Source organism: Rhinatrema bivittatum, chromosome 6 (assembly GCF_901001135.1).
Source record: "Rhinatrema bivittatum chromosome 6, aRhiBiv1.1, whole genome shotgun sequence".
Classification (NCBI taxonomy): Eukaryota; Metazoa; Chordata; class Amphibia; order Gymnophiona; family Rhinatrematidae; genus Rhinatrema; species Rhinatrema bivittatum.
The window spans coordinates 86051321-86073251 of record NC_042620.1 but is presented as its reverse complement, the minus strand read 5'-3'; the positions used below and the strand labels follow the sequence as shown (position 1 = coordinate 86073251).

At 44.9% G+C, this 21931-nt stretch overlaps 1 protein-coding gene across 1 annotated transcript in view; it reads left to right on the top strand.

Moving 5' to 3' along the window:
- CCDC148 (coiled-coil domain containing 148) overlaps nucleotides 1-21931 on the top strand; it is a 460662-nt gene that overhangs the window by 36995 nt on the left and 401736 nt on the right. The window contains exon 2 of the mRNA XM_029605544.1: nucleotides 14165-14230. Within this exon, the coding sequence (XP_029461404.1) occupies nucleotides 14176-14230 (55 nt within the window). The 5' untranslated portion in view covers nucleotides 14165-14175. The remainder of the gene's footprint in view (nucleotides 1-14164; nucleotides 14231-21931) is intronic.

The following is a 21931-nucleotide window of genomic DNA, read 5'->3' as shown; positions in this document are numbered from 1 at the left end:
GGGTCCAGCGGTGAACTTGGCCTGCGCGATCGGCGCTGAAGCCCGTCGGGGTAAGGCCTCTTGTTCCGCTCACCCCGATCGGGCTCCCTCGCCGATCGCCGGCCCTTCTATCCAGCAGCCCTCCAGCAGCTCACCTTCCTGCAAGGCCGCGAACATCCGCTCTCTTTCGGCCTCGACCTGGGCCACGAGCCCTTGCTTCCTGCAGGCCCCGACCCGAGCGAACATCCGGACCCGGAGACCTCGTGCCCTGCAGGCCTCGACCCGAGCCGCGAGCCCACGCCCCAGAACCGCCAGCACAAAACAAGAAATGCCCACGAAAACGTCGCGGCGGTGACGTCAGAGGCGCGACCGACCGGCGGGGTATTTAAACCGCCACCCTCCCTGGCGTCGCGCGCCGGGCGTCGCGCGCACGAAGGAGCGCGACAAAGGGGCCTGCCCCTTTGTTTCGCCCCTTCGATTCGCCCCGAGCAGTACCCCACCAGCACCGTACTAGTGCTCACCCTATGCCCACCCTGCACTCTACCTGCTAGCGCTCATCCTGCAACAACCATCCAGCGCTCACCAAACAACTTTCCAGCGCTCACCTTGCAACAACTTCCAGCGCTCACCAAACAACCATCCAGCGCTCACCAAACAACTTTCCAGCGCTCACCTTGCAACAACCATCCAGCGCTCACCAAACAACCATCCAGCGCTCACCAAACAACCATCCAGCGCTCACCTTGCAACAACTTCCAGCGCTCACCAAACAACCATCCAGCGCTCACCTTGCAACAACTTCCAGCGCTCACCAAACAACCATCCAGCGCTCACCAAACAACTTTCCAGCGCTCACCTTGCAACAACTTCCAGCGCTCACCAAACAACCATCCAGCGCTCACCAAACAACCATCCAGCGCTCACCTTGCAACAACTTCCAGCGCTCACCAAACAACCATCCAGCGCTCACCTTGCAACAACTTCCAGCGCTCACCAAACAACCATCCAGCGCTCACCTTGCAACAACTTCCAGCGCTCACCAAACAACAATCCAGCGCTCACCAAACAACAATCCAGCGCTCACCAAACAACCATCCAGCGCTCACCTTGCAACAACTTCCAGCGCTCACCAAACAACCATCCAGCGCTCACCAAACAACCATCCAGCGCTCACCTTGCAACAACTTCCAGCGCTCACCAAACAACAATCCAGCGCTCACCAAACAACAATCCAGCGCTCACCAAACAACAATCCAGCGCTCAAACAACTTTCCAGCGCTCACCAAACAACCATCCAGCGCTCACCAAACAACAATCCAGCGCTCAAACAACAATCCAGCGCTCACCAAACAACTTTCCAGCGCTCACCAAACAACAATCCAGCGCTCACCAAACAACTTTCCAGCGCTCACCAAACAACCATCCAGCGCTCACCTTGCAACAACTTCCAGCGCTCACCAAACAACCATCTAGCGCTCACCTTGCAACAACTTCCAGCGCTCACCAAACAACCATCCAGCGCTCACCTTGCAACAACTTCCAGCGCTCACCAAACAATCCAGCGCTCACCAAACAACAATCCAGCGCTCAAACAACTTTCCAGCGCTCACCAAACAACTTTCCAGCGCTCACCAAACAACCATCCAGCGCTCACCAAACAACCATCCAGCGCTCACCTTGCAACAACTTCCAGCGCTCACCAAACAACAATCCAGCGCTCAAACAACAATCCAGCGCTCACCAAACAACTTTCCAGCGCTCACCAAACAATCCAGCGCTCACCAAACAATCCAGCGCTCACCAAACAACCATCCAGCGCTCACCTTGCAAACAACCATCCAGCGCTCACCAAACAACCATCCAGCGCTCACCCTACAAACAACCATTCTGCACTCATCCTACAAACAACCATCCTGCGCTCTTCCTGAACTCTTCCAGCAAGCAGCTAACCAGCGTTCATCCAGAGCCCTAACCTCCCAATCAATTTATCCTCTCATCCTAGCCTCCCCCCCATTGGCCTTCCATTTTAACCTCAGCGACATCTTACCTCAGCGACAGCCAGTTAACCATCCATTATGTCTCCAGCTCTTCCAATACCAACGTTGCAACACCGCCTCCTACCTAAAAGACCATCCACCAGACAAGCCATTCACAACAACCTAAAATCACTCACCCCTATTCTGATTGCACCAATCACCCAGCTTTTAGGCCTCACCCTCTTCTCACTCTCACTCTTCAATGCACAATCCCTAACAAAAAAATCCCTTATTTTCAACGATTATCTCACCGACGCCAAGCCTGATATTTGTGCTGTAACCGAAACATGGCTTAAGCCCACAGATACAGCTTTAATAAACCAACTCCCTACGCTGACCTACGACTTCTTCTCACTCCCGAGACTGAAAAAAAGAGGAGGTGGAATCCCTCTAGCTACTAAAAAAAGTCTTAATTTCACCCAACACCCATTCACTTCTAACACAAAACTGGAAGTCGGTTTCTTCACATCACAACATCTTCAAATCCTCCTTGTCTACGCCCCCCCCCAGGGCTCCTAGAAGCAGACATCTCCCCAATCCTCGAAATCACCACCACACTCATCGACCTGGATTCTCCAACAATCATCTTAGGAGATTTCAATCTGCACATAGACAATCCTTCACCATCTAATAGCTGCGTAACCCTCCTCACAGCCCTTTCAGCAATGGGATTCCAACAATTAGTCAACGAACCCACTCACAAAGCGGGTCACACACTGGACTTGACCTTCAGCAACAAAGGCATTACGACTACATCAAATTTGAAGATCCAAAAAGTACCATGGTCGGACCACATGCTTATCTCTACCTCTTTCACTTTGAAAGAAACCACCACTCCTAATATCCCTTCACCCTCATTCCAATACAGGAGGCGATGCTCCCCAGATGATCTCAACAACTTGCTAGAGTCACAGCTCCCTCTATTAGATCTCACCGACCCGAACACTGCCATTCGCTCCTGGAATAATATAACAGAAAATATAGCAAACAAGCTCTGCCCTTCAACTATAAAAAAATCTCACACCAATGCCTCCAACAGACAACCTTGGTTCACCAATGAACTCAGAAAACTAAAACAAAGTTTAAGAAAGAAAGAAGCGACTTGGCGTAAAACTCCTTGTGACTTCACCATTTCATCATACAAATCCACGCTATACCAATACAAAGCCCTCACTTCAAAATCAAAAAAAGATTACTTTGCATCTAAGATTCACAACTTGGTCTTTGATTCTAAAGCCCTCTTCGCTTATGTATCCAGCCTCACTCAAACTATACCACGAGAAATCCCCAGCGACTTGACACAATCCAAAGCTGAAGAACTCGCCCAGTTTTTCCAAAATAAAATCAACAATCTTTTAACTCAACTGCCTTCCAATACAGCTGATGCCCTCCCGACATATAATCACCCGACTTACATAAACTCCAGCCTAAACACTTTTGAGCCCATCTCTTCCACTGAGATACAAACCATCCTGAGAAGAATGAAACCTTCGTCTCATCCTGCTGACCACATCCCCACCAAACTACTCCTATCTATTCCTGACTCAATAGCCACATCATTAACAAACATCATCAACTGCTCTCTAGCCCAAGGATCCTTCCCAGATGATCTCAAAATGGCCTCAATCTCACCACTCCTAAAGAAACCCAACCTTGACCCGAAGGACCCCAACAACTTCCGACCCATTGCTAACCTCCCATTCATCGCCAAGATCATGGAAAAACTAGTCAACTCTCAACTGTCAAACTACATCGAAGACAATAATCTCTTCTTTGCCCCACAACACGGATTCCGAAAAAACCGAGGCACAGAATCTCTCCTTATCTCTTTGACAGACCATCTCCTACTGGGCCTCGACAAAGGAAACTCATTCCTTTTGATCTTGCTAGACCTATCCGCAGCGTTCGACACGGTCAACCACGCTATCCTCCTAAACCAGTTGTCATCCATAGGAATCAGAGGCACCGTCCTTTCCTGGTTTAAAACCTTTCTCAACAATAGAGGTTACGAAGTCAAACTCCAAAACAAGGAATCCTCAAGATTTGACTCTACCATAGGAGTCCCACAAGGTTCTTCATTATCTCCGACTCTATTCAATATTTACCTTCTTCCTCTATGCCAACTTCTCACCGACCTCAATCTAAAGTTTTTTCTATACGCAGACGATATCCAAATCATCATCCCCATCAAAGACACATACTCTAATACTCTTGACTACTGGGAATCATGCCACCAAAAAATCAAACAACTACTCAACAGTCTACACCTCATCTTAAATTCCTCCAAGACTGAGATCCTTCTTATCTCACCTGAAAACAACACCAACAACAGTACTCTTCCCACCAATCTCCCTACCACACAAACTAGAGACCTAGGAGTGTTAATAGATAACCGGCTAAACTTCAAAGCACACATCAACAAAACAACCAAAGACTGTTTCTATAAACTCCAGGTCCTGAAAAGGATAAGACCTCTTTTCCACGCTCAAGACTTCAGAACGATCATCCAAGCAGTCATATTTTCGAAACTGGACTACTGCAACTCCCTATTGCTAGGTCTACCTTCATCATACTCCAAACCACTACAGATGGTTCAAAATTCAGCTGCCCGTATTCTGACAGGCGCAAGGAAAAGAGACCACATTTCACCCATCCTGAAAGAGCTTCATTGGTTACCCGTATACTTCCGCATCATGTATAAAGCCTTAACTATCACCTATAAAACTATACATCAACTCACCACTCTCGATCTCCAATTCCCTCTCCAAGTACATAATTCCACTAGACCTACCAGAGATGCATATAGAGGTTCCCTCCTGGTTCCCCCAGCGAAAACGACCAAACACATTACCGTAAGAGATCGTGCCACCTCCACAGCTGGCCCTCTACTGTGGAATTCCATTCCTACAGACCTCAGACAGGAGCCCTTGCCTCCCAAATTTTAGGAAAAAACTTAAGACTTGGTTATTCAAGCAAGCCTTTCCGGACACAACTCAATGACACAATCCAATAACTCCTAAATCACCTTGCCGTTTGTTTATAACATTTATCTATTTTGTATACTACATTTAAATTGTATATTGTTTAACCATTTTCTATCCTCTTTTCTATTTTTCCTACTCCAAGTTTGGCCACCTTGTTAAATGTAACTGTACCTTCTGTCACCACAGTTCTAGTTCTTTGTTCTTAAGTTCTATGTATTTTATTGCACCCCCATTCTATGTAAACCAGCAAGATATGTTTTCATGATTGCCGGTATATAAAAACTCTAAATAAATAAAATAAAAATAAAAATAAATTATCATTTTGAATAACTTGTCTGTACCCCATGGTTCTAATTATTTTTTAGTAACACTTGACATAGTTTCACTTTATTCCAATATACCCCAACAGGAGGCGTTGAATTTAATTGAGGAAATATTGAATACTCGCCCTGGACCAACTCTTATACCAACCTCTTTCCTGTTAACCCTCGCACGTCTTGCTTTGACCAAAAACTATTTTCAGTTTCAAACAATCATTTACCAACAAATTAAGAGTACAGCTAAGGGGGCCACAATGGCACCGAGCTTAGCATGTCTTTATGTTAGTAAATTCGAAGATGAATATATCTATTCATCCTCTTGGGCTTCATTCATTTTTTCCTGGTATAAATATATTGATGATATCATCTTGGTATGGACAGGGACTGACATGCAATTTTTCGTATTTTTGGACTGGCTAAACAATTGTAGCGAACATCTCCAGTTCAATTTTTCAATTGATGCTAAGACCGTAGCCTTTTTTATATACATATACATACTATGACTTCAATTATTAAACATTAATGACCAATATTATCCTCCTACAGAATTTTTGATGTCCCTATTCGTTTTTCATTTTGCCGGGGTTGAAATTTGAGAGATATTTTGGTTTACTCACACCTCAATGACTGGTTGCAGTTTGATTCTGAACGGCCTTCGGGCCATGCACCCTGTGGGCACTTCTCGGTTTGCCCCCTTTCAGTCTCCATGTCCACCTTTGAACATCCCACTTCTCATGCCAAATTTAAATTGGGGTTTACCTCTACATATCAGACCAAAGGAGACATATATGTTATTATGTGTCCCTGTCTCAAAATGTATGTGGGGAAAACCTCCCGCCTGATCCGGACTCGAATCATAGAACACCGCTCCAATATCAGAAATAGCCGGGAAACGGCCCCTCTGGTGCCTCATTGGATAACGTCAGGCCATGTTGAGAGCGAGTTAAGGTTTTTTGTTATTGATGTGATGCCTTTACCATCCCAAGGCAGGAATTTCTCTGAAATTTTGATTCACCGGGACCAAAAGTGGATTTTTAAATTGAATAGCTTGGCTCCCCATGGACTGAACTGTGAGATTGAATGGCGTTCCTTTCTTTAAAAATTCCTTCAATATTCTTTTGTCTTTATTCTTAGTGAAAGCCTGTTCAATTTCATCTCCACTGCATTTTTCATTTATTGTGTTCTTATTGGTTGCATGTAACTTCTTAGCGAAAGTTGTTAGATTCCGTCTCTACTGTATTTCTCACTTGTGCTTTCTTATTGGTTGTATATAATGCTGGTGTGCCGCGATTGGCCAAATTTTTGGCGCCATTTTCTGGTACCTTTAAATGCTGATTTTTGCCTGCAGTGCCCGCTCTCCTTGCGATTTAAATGTACGCACAGCGTCAAAAAGGTATGTGTGCTTTAAATTTTTAAAAAGAATGTTGTATACAATTGGATCCTTTCATTATTGGTCCCTTATATTATTTTGTAAATATCTTTTTACATTGTAGCTGATGAACCCCGTTTCAAATTGCCTGTCCCTCCCGACGCAGCCGGGTTTGGCGAAACACCGGTCCGTGTCGGAGGACCCCGCTTAAAATCTGTGCCTTTCTAAGCAATGGAGCTGCCGATACAAAAATAAAAAGAATATCTTCCATGAAATTATTCCGAAGTTGTGGGGACTTATTGAACTATCTGCATTTCCCTATGTTGGTATTGAATATTTGAAGTGCAGTTTCTTGCTCCTGTATTGTGCTGAGGTAGGCATATTAACAACATGACCCCCAAGGTCAGATTTATTACCAAGTTGTTTTTTCTGACTCACTGTTATAACACGTTATCTGTATAGTTCACGAAGACTCATTGTTTCTGTTAGTTGTATAGTCTTCAGAGACTCATTGTTAAAGTTCCATGTAATAAACCCTGGTCGGATTTGTAAGACCAGGGCAATTTGCAGTTCTATGTAAACCGGATTGATTTGTATCTTATACAGGAATTTCGGTATATAAAAATTAAAAATAAATAAATAAAATGCTGGCAGGTAGACAGAGTGGTAGTAGCAAGTGATGCTGAGTGAAGAATGACTCCTAGGTGAAAGATAAAAAGTATAGTAGCAAGGCAGAGTGGCACTGGAGATGTCTGCTTCCTGTGGAAGCACTTGCCACTTGTCAGATTTAATATAAAAGAATGATGTCTCTTCACTATCCTTTGTGATATGAGCTTTTATTTCATTTTCTACTTGAACTTGATCTGGCTGCTGGGTGATATTTAAGGTTACTTATCAAATTTGCTTTCCGATTTAAATCTTAGTGACAATCAGCAATGCACAGGTTGCTCCCATGGACCGCCACTCTCACCTTAGGTCATGGTCTGGCCCAGGAACTCCAGCAGGCGGGATGCCACCAACAATTCCACGCGGCTGGACACCACTGACGTGCAGCTGATGCTCCTGTACTCACCCATTGCTTCCCCTTCGGTGAACACACACCCGACATTGCTCAATTTGAAGAGCCTGCAGCAAGAAAAGCCCCGACTTGCCCCTGGATGACATCTGGCGTTGTGGTCTCTAAAAGGGCTTGCTGGCTTTGCTTAGATGCTTCAGCAACAGGTCCACCTACTCTGGAAGTAGGACATGTTCCAGTGTTTTGTCTTCGTTCTAGGGTCCCTGTCTCCAGCATCCTTGTCTTCAATCTTAAGTTCTTCATCTTTTCCCTCATTGCCTACCTGTTCTTCTCCTTGCCTTCCTGCCCTGCCTATCCGTTCCGTCTTCCCTTTGGATGGGTACCTGGTTTGACTTCTGCCTGATCTTGGATACGCTTGACCGCTGCCTGCCACCAGATATGCCTGACCACTGTCTATGCTGATCCAGCTACCCTTTGACAAATCTCTCTTCCTTCAGTAGAGGCCCCCACCTAAGATCTGCCGGCCCCGGCATCCAAAGGCTGAATACAAGGGGAACAAGGGCTGGTAAAACAAAGCTCCGGCTGGAACCCTGCTTCACCCGGGTCCACCCATCAATGGTGGAGGCCCTGCAGGGCTCCTCCCTGCAGATTTCATCAACCCTGCCTTGGCCCAAGGGTCCACAAATGCAAAAACATGAAAATAGTCCTCTCTTAGTGTGGATTTCCTGTAATTTGTGAGGTTTGCTTATTAAAGTAGGCTTTTCCCATGCATTCTAGCTGTACACAGGCTCTTCCATTGTCTTGATTTTCTGGTCTTGCATGAGTGAGGGTTGGTACCACCTGTGGGGAGGAGCCCCCACAGGTCCCCACTGTCGGGAGGCGAGGTCAGCTGTGTTAAGAGATTCAGTAGTGTAGAATGGAATGGAGCGTCCTGCTTCACAGCAGGGAGTACTGTGGGGAAATCCCCGAGGAACGGGGGTGAGAGACACAGTTCTGGGAGAACCCACAGTATACCTCGCTGAACTGGAAAGGCACGTACCAGAGCAGGACCTCCCGAGAGAGAGAAGCACTGGGCAGGCCCCGAGGAGCGGAGTGGCACGAGACAGGAACTTCTGGAGGTCTGCAGCAGAGTGACCCAAGGGGCGGGGCTGTGCAGCAAGAAAGGCTCTGGCATGGTGATGAAGGCCAACCGCAGCGCGGGGAAGCCCGGGTGAATCTCTGCAGTAGTGAGGAAAGCAACCCTGGGGAGCGGGGCTGCGTACGATGGAATCTCTGGCAGGGAAACAAGAGCACTACCCCGAGGAGTGGGGGTGCTGAGTAAAGTCAGTGAAACAGAACTGAAGCGCTGCCCTGAGGAGCGGGGAAGCACAGGAACCGTCATTGTTGTAGAATGTAGGCACTGCCCCGAGGAGCGGGGAAGCGTGGGTCCAGAATCCAAGCAGAAGGTGATTCCAACGGGCGACCCTAGGGAGCAGAGAGGCTGGTAGATTGGGACGCGCAGGGCTAGCCCGAGGAGCAGGGAAGCCAGGAGACAGTCTCACCCAAGAGCGCAGCAGGGCCCCCGAGGAGCGGGTACCTGAGCAGAGTCCAGAGGCAGGTAGAACCAATGCAGGAACCACGGGTCCGAGAAGCCAGGAGCAGGTATCCATAGCGAAGGAACTCGTTGCCAAGTCAGCTAGCAAGGGGTGAAAGTGGTGCTTAAGAATCCCGGCCTGGTGACATCATCAGCCGGGGACGCCCCTGAGGTTCCCGCCCTTGGGTCTTCAAAGGAGATGCTGGTGGTGCACGCACGTGCCTAGGAGGGCCCGGAGCTGGCGTGGGTGGTGGCGGTGTCCCGGACGCCATGAGAAGTCCTGGGAACCCAGAGGACTGCAGCAGTAGAGGCTAGCCTCAGCCGCGAGTAGGCCTGGAGATGAGAGTAGAGCAGTACATGAAGTGAGTTACATCAGTCGCAGCCGTCTGCGACCAACGATCATAACATTTTCTCTTCCTTCTGAAACTTTTACCACATTCAGAACATGGAAATGATCTCTGTTCTGCATTTTTTGTGTTCTGTGTTTATTTTTTCCTTCTGACTGAGAGTTTTTGTGGGTAAAACACCTCAGTACAACTAACTAACAAACAGAATGAGAGAACCAGGCTGGATCTGTGGAGGAGTAGAATAAAACAAAGAACCATAAAACATGTGGAGGGGGATAGTTAGCTGGTATTTTTTTTTTCTTCAATTTTTTACTGGAGATAAAACATCCCAGTCTAACCAACAAATAGGATGGGAGAACCAGGCTGGGATTATAGAGGGATTAATAAACAAAAATGAAGAACTGTAAAAACATGTGACGCGGGAGGGGAAACTTGTATTTTTTTGTAATTTTTCCAATTTTTTTTTTCTGAGGAAAACAAATACCCTCAGTATAACCAACAAACTGAAAGCAAACATGGAGGCACCGACATCCCCATGTTCATAATAGGCATAGCATTCATGTGGAGCAGTAGCAGCAAGACCCTGTTGTGGTATAAGGGGCATGCAGGCAGGCAGTGCACTAACAGTAAATCTCCTAAAGTGGTGTACAGGATATGACAAGCAGGTAGGCAGAGCAGTAGCAGTAAAATCCCTAAAGTGGTACAAATGGGGCATGGCAGGTAGGCAGAGTGGCAGCAAGGCCTTCAAAGTGCTTTCATTCATCTTGCCATTTGTATGGAAAATCTGGATACTCAAGCAAAGGCAGTTGACTTTCAAAAACACCAGCTTTTCCATCAACTGTGGCACAAGCCTTGAATGTTGAAAGCTCATAATGTCTCCTGTTCATTGGGCACGCTTGTTAGTGGTCAGGAAAGATAACGCTGAGCCACTTTGGTGGATTTGTGTGCCCAATATGCCAGTGTATCTGTGTCCATGTCCTTGATGGACTCTATGACAGATTGTTTCCTTTGTTAGAGTGGGACAGAGGGTCTTTCTTGTCATCTGTTTTAGCTAGGGCCTGTACCAGGAGAGATGGTTCTTTGCAGATAAAATAGCTTTGGCATAGTGAGGTAGAGTAGGAAGTGCTAACTAACAGGGTGCTGCTCCTGCTTGCACTACTCTCTGAAGTGGCCACTGTTTTGAATGCTGATTCCCTACTCAGCCTCTGCCACTCCACTTGACAGACTTTCTCAACCAGAATCTATTTTATGGTTGAGAGAAGAATGGACTGGACAAGGAGACTCCTTTTCAACCGTGGATCACAAAATATAGCAAGCATGTATGTATTGTTGTGTGTGAGAGGTTTTAGTCTCTCTTCTACCTGTTGTTGCAAGGAGTCCAGAAACTGCAATACCTCTACTCTCATTCCCTTTTGCAGATGGAATCCTTCCAACTTTCCCTCCAGAATATTTACTATAGTGGTGATCCCGCCCAGAGTGGCACTTCTGGAACTCAGATCCTCCGTGGCATCCTTGAAGGGCTTCAGGATTTCTACCAGCTGACTCATGATTGCTCAATCATGATGCACAAGGGAACATTGCACACCTATCTCTATTTCCTAAGACAGATCAGGAAGGAATGCCTGCTGCTCCGTTAATCTCCGCAGGAACATATAGGTGAAATTCCAGTGGGTACCAACATCTTGAATGAGATGCTTGTGAGGCATCCAATTTCTTCCTGCTTTTCTCAAAAAGCTTATCTGCTTTCATGCTTCTATGGAAGTGCCCTACTATTTTCCTACATTTCTTTATCAGCTCCTTTAGGAATATATTGCTGTGGTTCTTGGATCCCAGCCCCAGGGCATTCTTCAGTGTCAGATGCAGTGAGTGTGCAAAACAGTGGATGCCCTGGAAACCCCATTATCTGTTGCCTTTATTATACTTCTTCCATTGTTTATGACAAAGAAACCTGCATTTAAACTCCTCGCTCTCTAGTCTAGCTGCCAACCTTCCAACATCTCTCTTATGACTGATAAAGTATTCAGCGAGGTACTGGGTGTACAGAAAAGCCCACCTACACCCTGATGCTTGTCTCCCGCTAGAGCTGCTGCCTGTCCCTGCCTTAGCCAGGTCCCACCAGTGTGCTGTCAGGGTGAGATAAGAGTGCATAGCGTTCATGGTGGTCCAGATGTTGCTGGTGAAATGCACACTCGTCCCCTCTGACTTAGCCAGCAGCACCTGGATGCGATGAAGGCACTGACTGTACAGGTTGGGAATGACCTTACTACTAAATATGGCCCTGGAGGGGACTTTGTAATTCAGGGCAAACACCTATAAAAGATTCTTCAAAGCCACATTCTCCACTATCTGCAGGGGCTGGTCAAGGGCAATCATTTTCCCAATGCTTCTCATTTCAACTTGTGATGCTGCCTGCCTCTTACCCCAGGACAGTGCTAACGAGCACCACCCCATTTCCTCCCTAGTGGGTTGTCTCTTCTGATTTATGGCAGAGGGCTTCTGGACTGCCACCTGACTGCTGGAAAGGGTCAAGGACGTAGGATCAGGTTGGGGAATACTACTCCCCTTTTCAACCACTTTCTTCTGACTGAAAGAAGGGGTCCCCTTGCTACAAGCACTACAACCTTTCCTAGATTCCAATGCTAGTGAGTGCTGCTTCTGCAGATGATACTGCATACCAGTGTTTGTGAGATGCTCCACTTGCTTCCCTCAACTGATGTAATTTGTACAGTGAATACACTAAGCAAAACATGGGTCTTCCATGATTCCTTCTCTAAATTCTTGGGGCGGATGCTGGCATTGAATTTGAGGTAAAGGGTGGTCCCTGAGGAACAATGCTGGGGCATCACGCATGCTGCCTACCTGTGCTGCCTGCTTTTCATCACCATTCTCAGTTTGCTGTATCTCCTCCATCAATAAACTGGATATGAAGATACTACTATTCCAAAACAAGAAGGAAAGAAACAGGATCAGCAGTCTATAGTGGCACATGCTCTCCATATTGCAATTTCTTCTGGGTAGAGCTGCTATCTGCCATTCTAGGCTTGAAGAAATCCTGCTTCAATTAAGGTGCAAGACTATTTCTTTTGTTATTGCTGCCAACCTTGCCACCATTTTCTTTCCCTCCTTTGTCTTTTTCCTTGACGATGGAATTTGTCACTGTGGATTTGGATATTAAAATGTTATTTTATTTATTAGTGGTACCATAACTGACTGTACACCCACTGATTGTACCACACTAATGTGTGCATGTATGTGTGTGTAGAATTACCTTGCACATACAGACAATGCTGTGTCATGCTGTGCAGTAGTGATGAGATTGCTGTCATGCTCCATAAAACACTGGCAGCCTGGTGTGCTTCCATTTTGCAGTACTGTGTAGTGCCCACTGCCCAGGCAGACAGAGACAAAATCAGTAGGACCACTGCAACTCTCCCAACTCTGTCCCACTACCACCTAGACCCTCCCCCTCAACCAAAGGAGAGAAAGAACATCTGCTAAGTGCTACTGCCTATCTTTCTCTGCTGACTGGCAGTCTAAAATGGCCAAAATGTTTTTTGGTTTGGTTTTTTTTTACATCAAAACTGAGAATTCTGTGAGTGTTCAATACTGCATCCTTCTCAGACTAGGTCTAGAGAAGAAATGGCTGCAGTGCTTTTTCTCATACATACTCAGAATATAGGGTCAGTGTCACTGGATCCACTGAGCAGGGATAGGATAGATTAGAAAAATGCTTCACTCTGATGTGTTCCCTCTGTGGTCTCTTTGCCAACATGTCCTGCCCAGATTCTGACAAGGCAGCGAGGTCACAAATGACTGACAGGAAAGGGCTGGTTGCTATAGTTTACTTTATACTTGTTCCCTATAGATTTCTATGGCCCATATACTTCAGTGGACCATCAAAATGAATGGGGAACGAAACAATGGGACAAATAGGATTCATTTCAATCATGGTACCCACTCTATTTTGAGAACCTACAAAAGAAACAAATGGGGTCCCATTTGTTTCAGGAAACCCATTCATTTTAAATGAATGCACACCTCTACCAAGTAGATACCGGCTCACAACCAGACAGAGCACTCTTTGCCCTAGCATGACATTAATAAGACTACGGTTGTAATGTGGACAGTTTTAGTCTTCATAATACCATAAAATATTTGTAAAACATAAAGGATTCAATAATAGCAACCAAGATTATAAGAATGTTAGAACATTTATCTTATTCTAACAAATTTGAAAGTTTAAGAATGTTTAAAAAGAGTCCACTAAGAGATGTAATAACTATACAGATTGAATTTGCACTGCTCGGCTCATCCTAAAATCAAGGAATTTGTTTTTATAATGTAGAAAAAATTTGTTGCTGAGGTTACTTAGGCATGAATGGAATTCTTTAAAATTAAGCTAAGCATATTCTTTGCTGCCTAGAAATATAATTGGGTACAGAGGTATATGATACTAAATTTGAACAAACTGTGTCTAGAGCATAACATTATGGACAATGTTTTCAAGCATCTATTTAATCTTTTTTTCCCTCTGCCTTCAGATTAAACCAACATGAGTGGAAGGGACCTTCGAACATTTATTACAGCTCACAGAACGAAAGATATAGGTATCTATATATTTGTATCATATTATTATTTTAGATACTAGTTTATATGTTGTGTGGTTTATATGTAGTTAAAATGGTAACTTTATTTTTAATACTGTTTTCAAAGAAAGCCAACATTCTAGTACTGATGTTCACAGAAAATGTATAAAGTGAAAAATATCTAAAATATTATTTGATTATAGATATCTGGTATTAACAGATAAGTGGTTTATTACACAGTGTATACTTTTAAAAAAGGGGAAGACAGTGAATGAGCATGCTGACTTTCACACTATTAATTATTTTAGCAAATTCTAAGAAGCCAGTTCACTAAAATTCATAGAATCTTTTAGCCTGGGTGGAGTACCGATCTGAAGTCCTGGAAGTACAGAAGCGGTTTGAGTCTTTTTAGCACCTGAAGTTTGAAGAAGCAGTCCTTGGTTGTGTTGTTGATGAACCTCTTTAGATTTAGCTGGTTATCAATTATAACACCGAGATCTCTTGCTTGGCTGACCAGGGTGTTGGTGTGGGTCACTTGAAGGTTATCACTGTGGTTGGGAGATATAAGGAGCAGTTCCGTCTTAGATGTGTTCAGAACTAGGTTTAAGTTAGTGAAGAGGTGGTTGATATCTTGGAGACAGTTGTCCCAGAAGTTAAGTGTTTTTGAGAGGGGATTTGGTTATCGTGATCAGGATTTGTACGTCGTCTGCGTAGAGATAGTGTTTAAGTTTTAGATTTGTAAGCAACTGACAGAGGGGAAGAAGGTATATATTGAAGAGTGTGGGTGACAGGGAAGAGCCCTGAGGTACTCCTCTTGTGGAGTTGATGCATGGAGACTCTTTGTTATTGATTTTACTTTGTATCCTCTGTTACTGAGGAAGGAGTCGAATCATTTGAAGGCTGTTCCTGTTATCCCGATGTCTGAAAGTCGTTTGAGGAGAATGGAGTGATTCACCATGTCAAATGCAGCCGAAATGTCGAAGTACTAGAAGGAAGGAGTGTCCGGAGTCTAGCCCCATGATGAGGTGATCTGTAAGGGAGATGAGAAGGGTTTCCGTGCCTAGTGATTTGCGGAATCCATATTGCGTTGGGTGGAGAATGTTGTGGTCTTCCAGGTAATCTGATAGTTGGGTATTGACTAGTTTTTCCATGATCTTAGCAATAAACGGCAGATTGGAGATGGGGCGGAAATTGTTTGGTTCCTTGGGGTCTAGGTTTGGTTTCTTGAGAAAGGGTTTGAGAGTGGCGAGTTTTAGGACGTCAGGGAAAATTCCATGTGATAGTGAGCAGTTTATGATATTCGCTAGATGTTTGGAAATGGCGTCTGGCACCGATAGGAGTAGTTTAGTTGGGATTTGGTTGAGGAGATGGTATGAGGGTTTCATTTTCTTTATTAAGGATTCTATCTCTAGAGCGGATGTAGGTTCAAATGAATCCAGTGTTGTTCCGGTGTTTGAAGAGAGAGAGATGGAGATGGGAGAATAGGTAGGGTTGATGGGCAGGAGTGTTAGTAGGTTGGATATTTTGCTCTGGAAGAAAATTGCGAGTTCGATTGTGCTTGATCGTCCAGGATTGTCGGGGTGGTGGTTTTCGTGAGATCTGATACATAGGAGAATAGGGCCTTGGGATCAAAAACGAGGTCGTGGATTCTGTGAGCGTAAAAATCTTTTTTAGTTCGAAGAGTGGAGGTCCTGTATGAGTGGAGGGCTGATTTGTAGGCGGCTAGTGTGCTCAGGCATGGGGTCTTACGCCATATGTTCTCTTTCTGTCTGAGATTTTGTTTAAGGTTTCTAAGTTCATCGGAGAACCACGGTTGTTTCCTGTTAGACGTCTGACTGATTTTTTTGGTTGTAAGAGGGTATACTTTGTTTGCTACTGATTCTGTGATGCTGTGCCATGAGAACAGAGCTGAGTTAGGGGTTGAGACATCTAGGTTGAGTAGTTCCTTTGTTAGGTGCTCACTGAGTACCTCAGGGGAGCATGATCTCCTGTAGTGAAATGTAAATTGAGTGGGGTGAGAGTTGAGATTTTCTTTTCTCGTGAGGGTGGTGGAAATCAATGAATGGTCCGACCAGGGGACTGGAGTGCATTCAGGGGGTGTAGAATGTGAGAGGCCGGAGTTTATGAAGATGAGGTCTAAAGTATAACCTGCTTTATGGGTGGGCTTGCTGATAATTTGTTTGAAGCCCATAGCCTTGAGGGAGGTGAGGACTGCTCCGCAGTTTGTAGAGAGAGGGATTGAAGCAACGTGGAGGTTGAAGTCCCCTAAGATGATAGCAGGGGCATCTAGGTTGATATATTTGGCTATGGATTCTACAATGGGGGAGGCGTCGGTGTCTAGTAGACCTGGCGGAGCATAGATGAGGAGGATTTGAAGCTGGTCAGATTTGAACAGGCCTAATTCTAATTTAGAAGCAGACTTGGCTGGTTGTAGAGTTAGTCTAAGTTCTTTTTTAGCTGTTAGGAGCAGTCTGCCGCCTCTCTTTTTTTGTCTGGGAAGAGAGAAGAAGTGGTAAAGATGTGTAGGTAGTTGGTTTATCAGGGCTATGTCTGTGAGTTTAAGCCAGGTTTCCGTTATAGCGCAGATGTCTGGTTTTGAGTCGAGGAGATAGTCATTTAGAATTTGTGATTTCTTTGTGAGAGATTGAGCATTGAATAGAGTCAATGAGAATAGTGTAAGACCCAGAAGTTGAGTAAAGGGGGAGATCATGATAAGGATGAGAGATCTGGTAGCGTGAGTCTGGAATAGCGTGGCTGATTTTTCTTTGAGTGCGCTGTGGTTTAGGAGATTGGGTCGCATTGTGTCATGTTTCTCTTGTGGTGAGGGGCTGAAAGAGCTTGGAGTGAGTGTCCGTTTGTTGGAGAATTGGGGAGTGGCTGGAGTTTGAGTGAGAGTCCTGTAGAGCTGAGTGAGGAGGATGAGAGTTGAGTGAGCGTCCATCTGCTGAGTGAGGAGGTTGAGTGGGCCTAGTGGTCTTCAGGTCCTTATGTAGGCGATTGGATGGGTGAGTACATTGCGGGATATAAGCAAGCTTCACCCTCCAGGATTGAGCATGGAGCTCAGGGTGCGTTATGTTAGGTTGGTTCGGCGTCAGATCAGATTCAGAGAAATTTATTGGTAGGTTGGGGACGGGCGACGAGAGCACACTGAGGGTATACTAAGGGGTGCACCAAGGGGCAGGCCCCTTGGTCGCGCTCCTTCAGCGCACAACACCCGGCGTGCGGCGCCTTGGGTCTGCTAGGGGCTTAGTAGCCTGTGCTGTCCTCCACTTCCTGTGACGTGGTAGGCAGAGCGGTGTCAAGGGGCGGCGAAATGGGCCTGGTGAGGCCTTGTTGGATGTGGGGCCCTTACCCCGGCGGGTGTGCACCGAACGCATGGGGCGCTGTTACCTCGTCCGGGGGGTAGAATCCAGCGTCGGGTCTTCAGTTCTGGGCGCCGGCTTCAGCTGGGGTTGTCAGGTAGGGTGCGGGCCTTTGCTCGGGTTCCAAAGCCTCAGGGTCGTGTCCAGAGGTAGAATCAGGCCTTTGTCCGGCCAGAGGCAATGGCGGCAGTCGGGTCTGGTGGAGGCGATTGCGGAGTGGGTCCGGTCGTGGCGGTCGCGAGGCCAAAAAGTATATCGGGGACAATTATTTTCTGGTTTGAGTATACAATTTTCAGAGAGCTTGGGCGCGTGCTGGGAGAAAAGCGGGGTCCTGGCCTCTGTCGTGGCCCTTTAAAGGGCCGATGACGTCATTGTCTGGCGTTGCCAATGCTCCTCCTGTGCTCCGGCGCGGGCGTTGACTAGCCCTACATCATCGCGCTCTCGCGCGCACAGGGGGCGGGTGGTGGCCCGTTCACACGCCGGTGCTGCCGCATTGCACGTACCTCTCCTCCCCCCTTTTGCCGGGACGTGTCCTGGGTGGGGGGCGGCGCTTCGGTCATGGGTGGGCTCTGGCCATTCGGGTCAGGCCCACCTATTTACCTGGATAATTTTTCTGGTCCCTGGATTATTCATTATGTACTTCATTTTGGCTGCACCAGTATATCAGGGACAATTATTTTCTGGTTTGAGTACACAATTTTCAGAGAGCTACATCCTTGATCCAAGTTAATTGACAGATTATACATTTACATATCACTTCTTCATAAAATTCAAATTGATTTACAACAATACATTTAAAATAATAAAACATTTTAAAATTGCAATATGTCAGTTTATCATCTTCAATTACCATTCCATCCCATATAATGCTGCTACCAATAAAATCATATATTCTTAGCATCCAAAAATAAGCAACAGCAACTCTTCCCTTAAAAAAATAAAAGCCTCCCCTTCCCACTGCTGTATTCTAAGATTCAAATCAGGGAAATAGTGTCACAAACCCCTACTGCCTTCAAACAATTAAGTAACATTGAATGATTTGTTTTGCAAATCATTATTGGATACAGCTGCATATACTTACACATTCTTTAATACTTGTACAGTTGTATGAATTATTTTGCATTTGACCTATGGTATTGTATGTCTATGGGATTGATTGAGATCTCTACGTAATTGCAATGAACAAAAGTGCCATACAGCTATGTACAGTGTGAAAGTGGGTACAGTCAATGGTGTTCATTGTTTACTGCTCCAATTTTCTAGCAGCTTCCGCATAACAACCAACCTGAAGAGTATTTCAGTGAGGATATCTATTCTTTGTTTTGTGTGTGTAGGAATGGCTTTTATTGAAGTCTTAATAGTATTAAAGGCTCACATAATGCATATAGTGCTAGCTCTCTAGGTACTAGCTGTCAGAGATTAGAAAACATAAAAAGAGAAGATATATATATTTGGTAAGGGTTTGTGCAGGGTCTGCTAGTATTTGCATTTGCCCTGTAGTTTATATTACTGAACTGACTAAGAAAAATGACAAGATTCACTATTTCTTTTTTGTGAAATGAGAAGCTATATTTTTCTGTATAATATATGTACAAACAAAACTAGCGCTTATGAGAACACTAGTGAAAATACGCAAACAAATTGTAATATACACCAACAGGTGTTTATGAGACAAAATTACAAAACACAATAAGTTGTGTTTTGTAAGTTCTTTTTACAGGGACACAATAAGGGACACAATAAGTTGTGTCCCTGTAAGTTCTTTGTCAACCTGTTCTAATGTATTCCGCCCTTGAGGCGACAGTTCAGTTCTTTGTAAACCGGTGCGATATGTATTTTATACAGGAACATCAGTATATAAAAATAAATAAATAAACAATATATATAACATATCAGCACAATATGCAAAAGAAATTTCCACAACTAATGTGTAATTTTATACAAAGCCTAGCAGAAACTGTCACCTTTACCTGAAGAGCATCTCCTTACCCCCAGATGGGTGAATCAGCTAAGCAAGTTCTCTTTTTGGAGACAAAATCAGCACTGGAGACTCCCCCCCCACCTCTGTTCTCAGCAGGGAATCTGCCTGGGGTATGATGGGCTGGGGTTTTATACCTCTTGGGACTACACATGCTCAGAAGGGATCTCTTTGTTCCCTTCTGAAAAATTGCCAAGCTAGGAAATTTTACTGTGTATATACCTTTCTGATCACCATATTGTCTGCCCTGGGTAGTTGCCAGAAGTGACCTTGACTAGGCCAGAGAAAGGGAAGAGAATCTGTGAGTGAAAAGGGAGGAGGAACTATGCGTCAGGCTACTTTTAGCAAAGGGCAAGAAGGGAGGGAGAAAGAAAAGAGCAGGGGGGGTACTCACAGCCCACAAGCTTGTGTGTTATCTTTTGCTATGCAGTACTCCCTACTAGCTATGGGGCAAAGCAATGGAATCTAAACTGTACTTTCTGTAACAACAAGATGAACAAAAGTGGGGGCCGGAGGAGATTTCAGCACAAAGCAAAACCTGCCTCACAGTGACACAAAACTATATGCAATCATTATAAAAATTATATGAAAGTATTTTTTCCCTCAGAAAGGCAGAAAATGATTATACACTAATACATTCGGCCCCCCCAAAATGTGAGAAAAAAATGTTTCACACCAAAAGTCCAAACTGTATTATATTCTCTCTTTAAATAATATTAATCTCTCTATATCTCTCTCTCTCTCTCTGTGGCTGCTTCCAGCTATCTCCAAATAGTTCTATATCCCATAACTGTCTGCAATGTACAAAAGGCCTTCACTAAAGAAAGAAAGCAAAATCCCTTAGCCCCATTGCTCTCTGTGCAAGTGGTCAGATGACTCTCATCAATAAAAATTAAACCCCCATCTAAGCTCAAGTACACCTGGAGTTCGTGACCCAGAAAGTTGGCTAATCTAAAACCTTAGCAACTGTACTTTTGGACTGACAGGAGTGTCCACAGTTATCTTCTGTCATTCGTTGCAATCTCCATTCAGGCAGCTGTGTGTGTGGTTAACATATTCTGACTATTCGGGGATACCCAACTCATCAGAAGATATACATAGGCCACCTTTCATTGTGGTTCAATAACAGGCTCACTGCACTTACCGTAGCATGGGTAAAAGTTCCACATGAACATAATAAATTGCCATGCTGGGTCAGACCAAGGGTCCATCAAGCCCAGCATCCTGTTTCCAACAGAGGGCAAAACCAGGCCACAAGAACCTGGCAATTACCCAAACACTAAGAAGAACCCATGCTACTGATGCAATTAATAGCAGTGGCTATTCCCTAAGTATAATTGATTAATAGCCATTAATGGACTTCTCCAAGAACTTATCCAAACCTTTTTTGAACCCAGCTGCACTAACTGCACTAACCACATCCTCTGGCAACAAATTCTAGAGCTTTATTGTGCGTTGGTGAAAGAACTTTCTCCGATTAGTCTTAAATGTGTTATTTGCTAACTTCATGGAATGCCCCTAGTCCTTCTATTATTCGAAAGTGTAAATAACCGAGTCACATCTACTCGTTCAAGACCTCTCATGATCTTAAAGACCTCTATCATATCCCCCCTCAGCCGTCTTCTCCAAGTTGAACAGCCCTAACCTCTTCAGCCTTTCCTCATAGGGGAACGGTTCCATCCCCTTTATCATTTTGGTTGCCCTTCTCTGTACCTTCTCCATCGCAACTAAATCTTTTTGGAGATGCGGCAACCAGAATTGTACACAGTATTCAAGGTGCCGTCTCACCATGGAGCGATACAGAGGCATTATGACATTTTCCGTTCTATTAACCATTCCCTTCCTAATAATTCCTAACATTCTATTTGCTTTTTTTGGCTGCTGCAGCACACTGAGCCGACTATTTTAAAGTATTATCCACTATGTTGCCTAGATCTTTTTCCTGGGTGGTAGCTCCTAATATGGAACCTAACATCGTGTAACTACAGCAAGGGTTATTTTTCCCTATATGCAACACCTTGCACTTGTCCACATTAAATTTCATCTGCCATTTGGATGCCCAATCTTCCAGTCTTGCAAGGTCCTCCTGTAATGTATCACAGTCTGCTTGTTATTTAACTACTCTGAATAATTTTGTATCATCCGCAAATTTGATAACCTCACTCGTCGTATTCCTTTCCAGATCATTTATATATATATTGAAAAGCACCGGTCCAAGTACAGATCCCTGATGCACTCCACTGTTTACCCTTTTCCACTGAGAAAATTGACCATTTAATCCTACTCTCTGTTTCCTGTCTTTTAACCAGTTTGTAATCTACGAAAGGACATCGCCTCCTATCCCATGACTCTTTAGTTTTCGTAGAAGCCTCTCATGAGGGG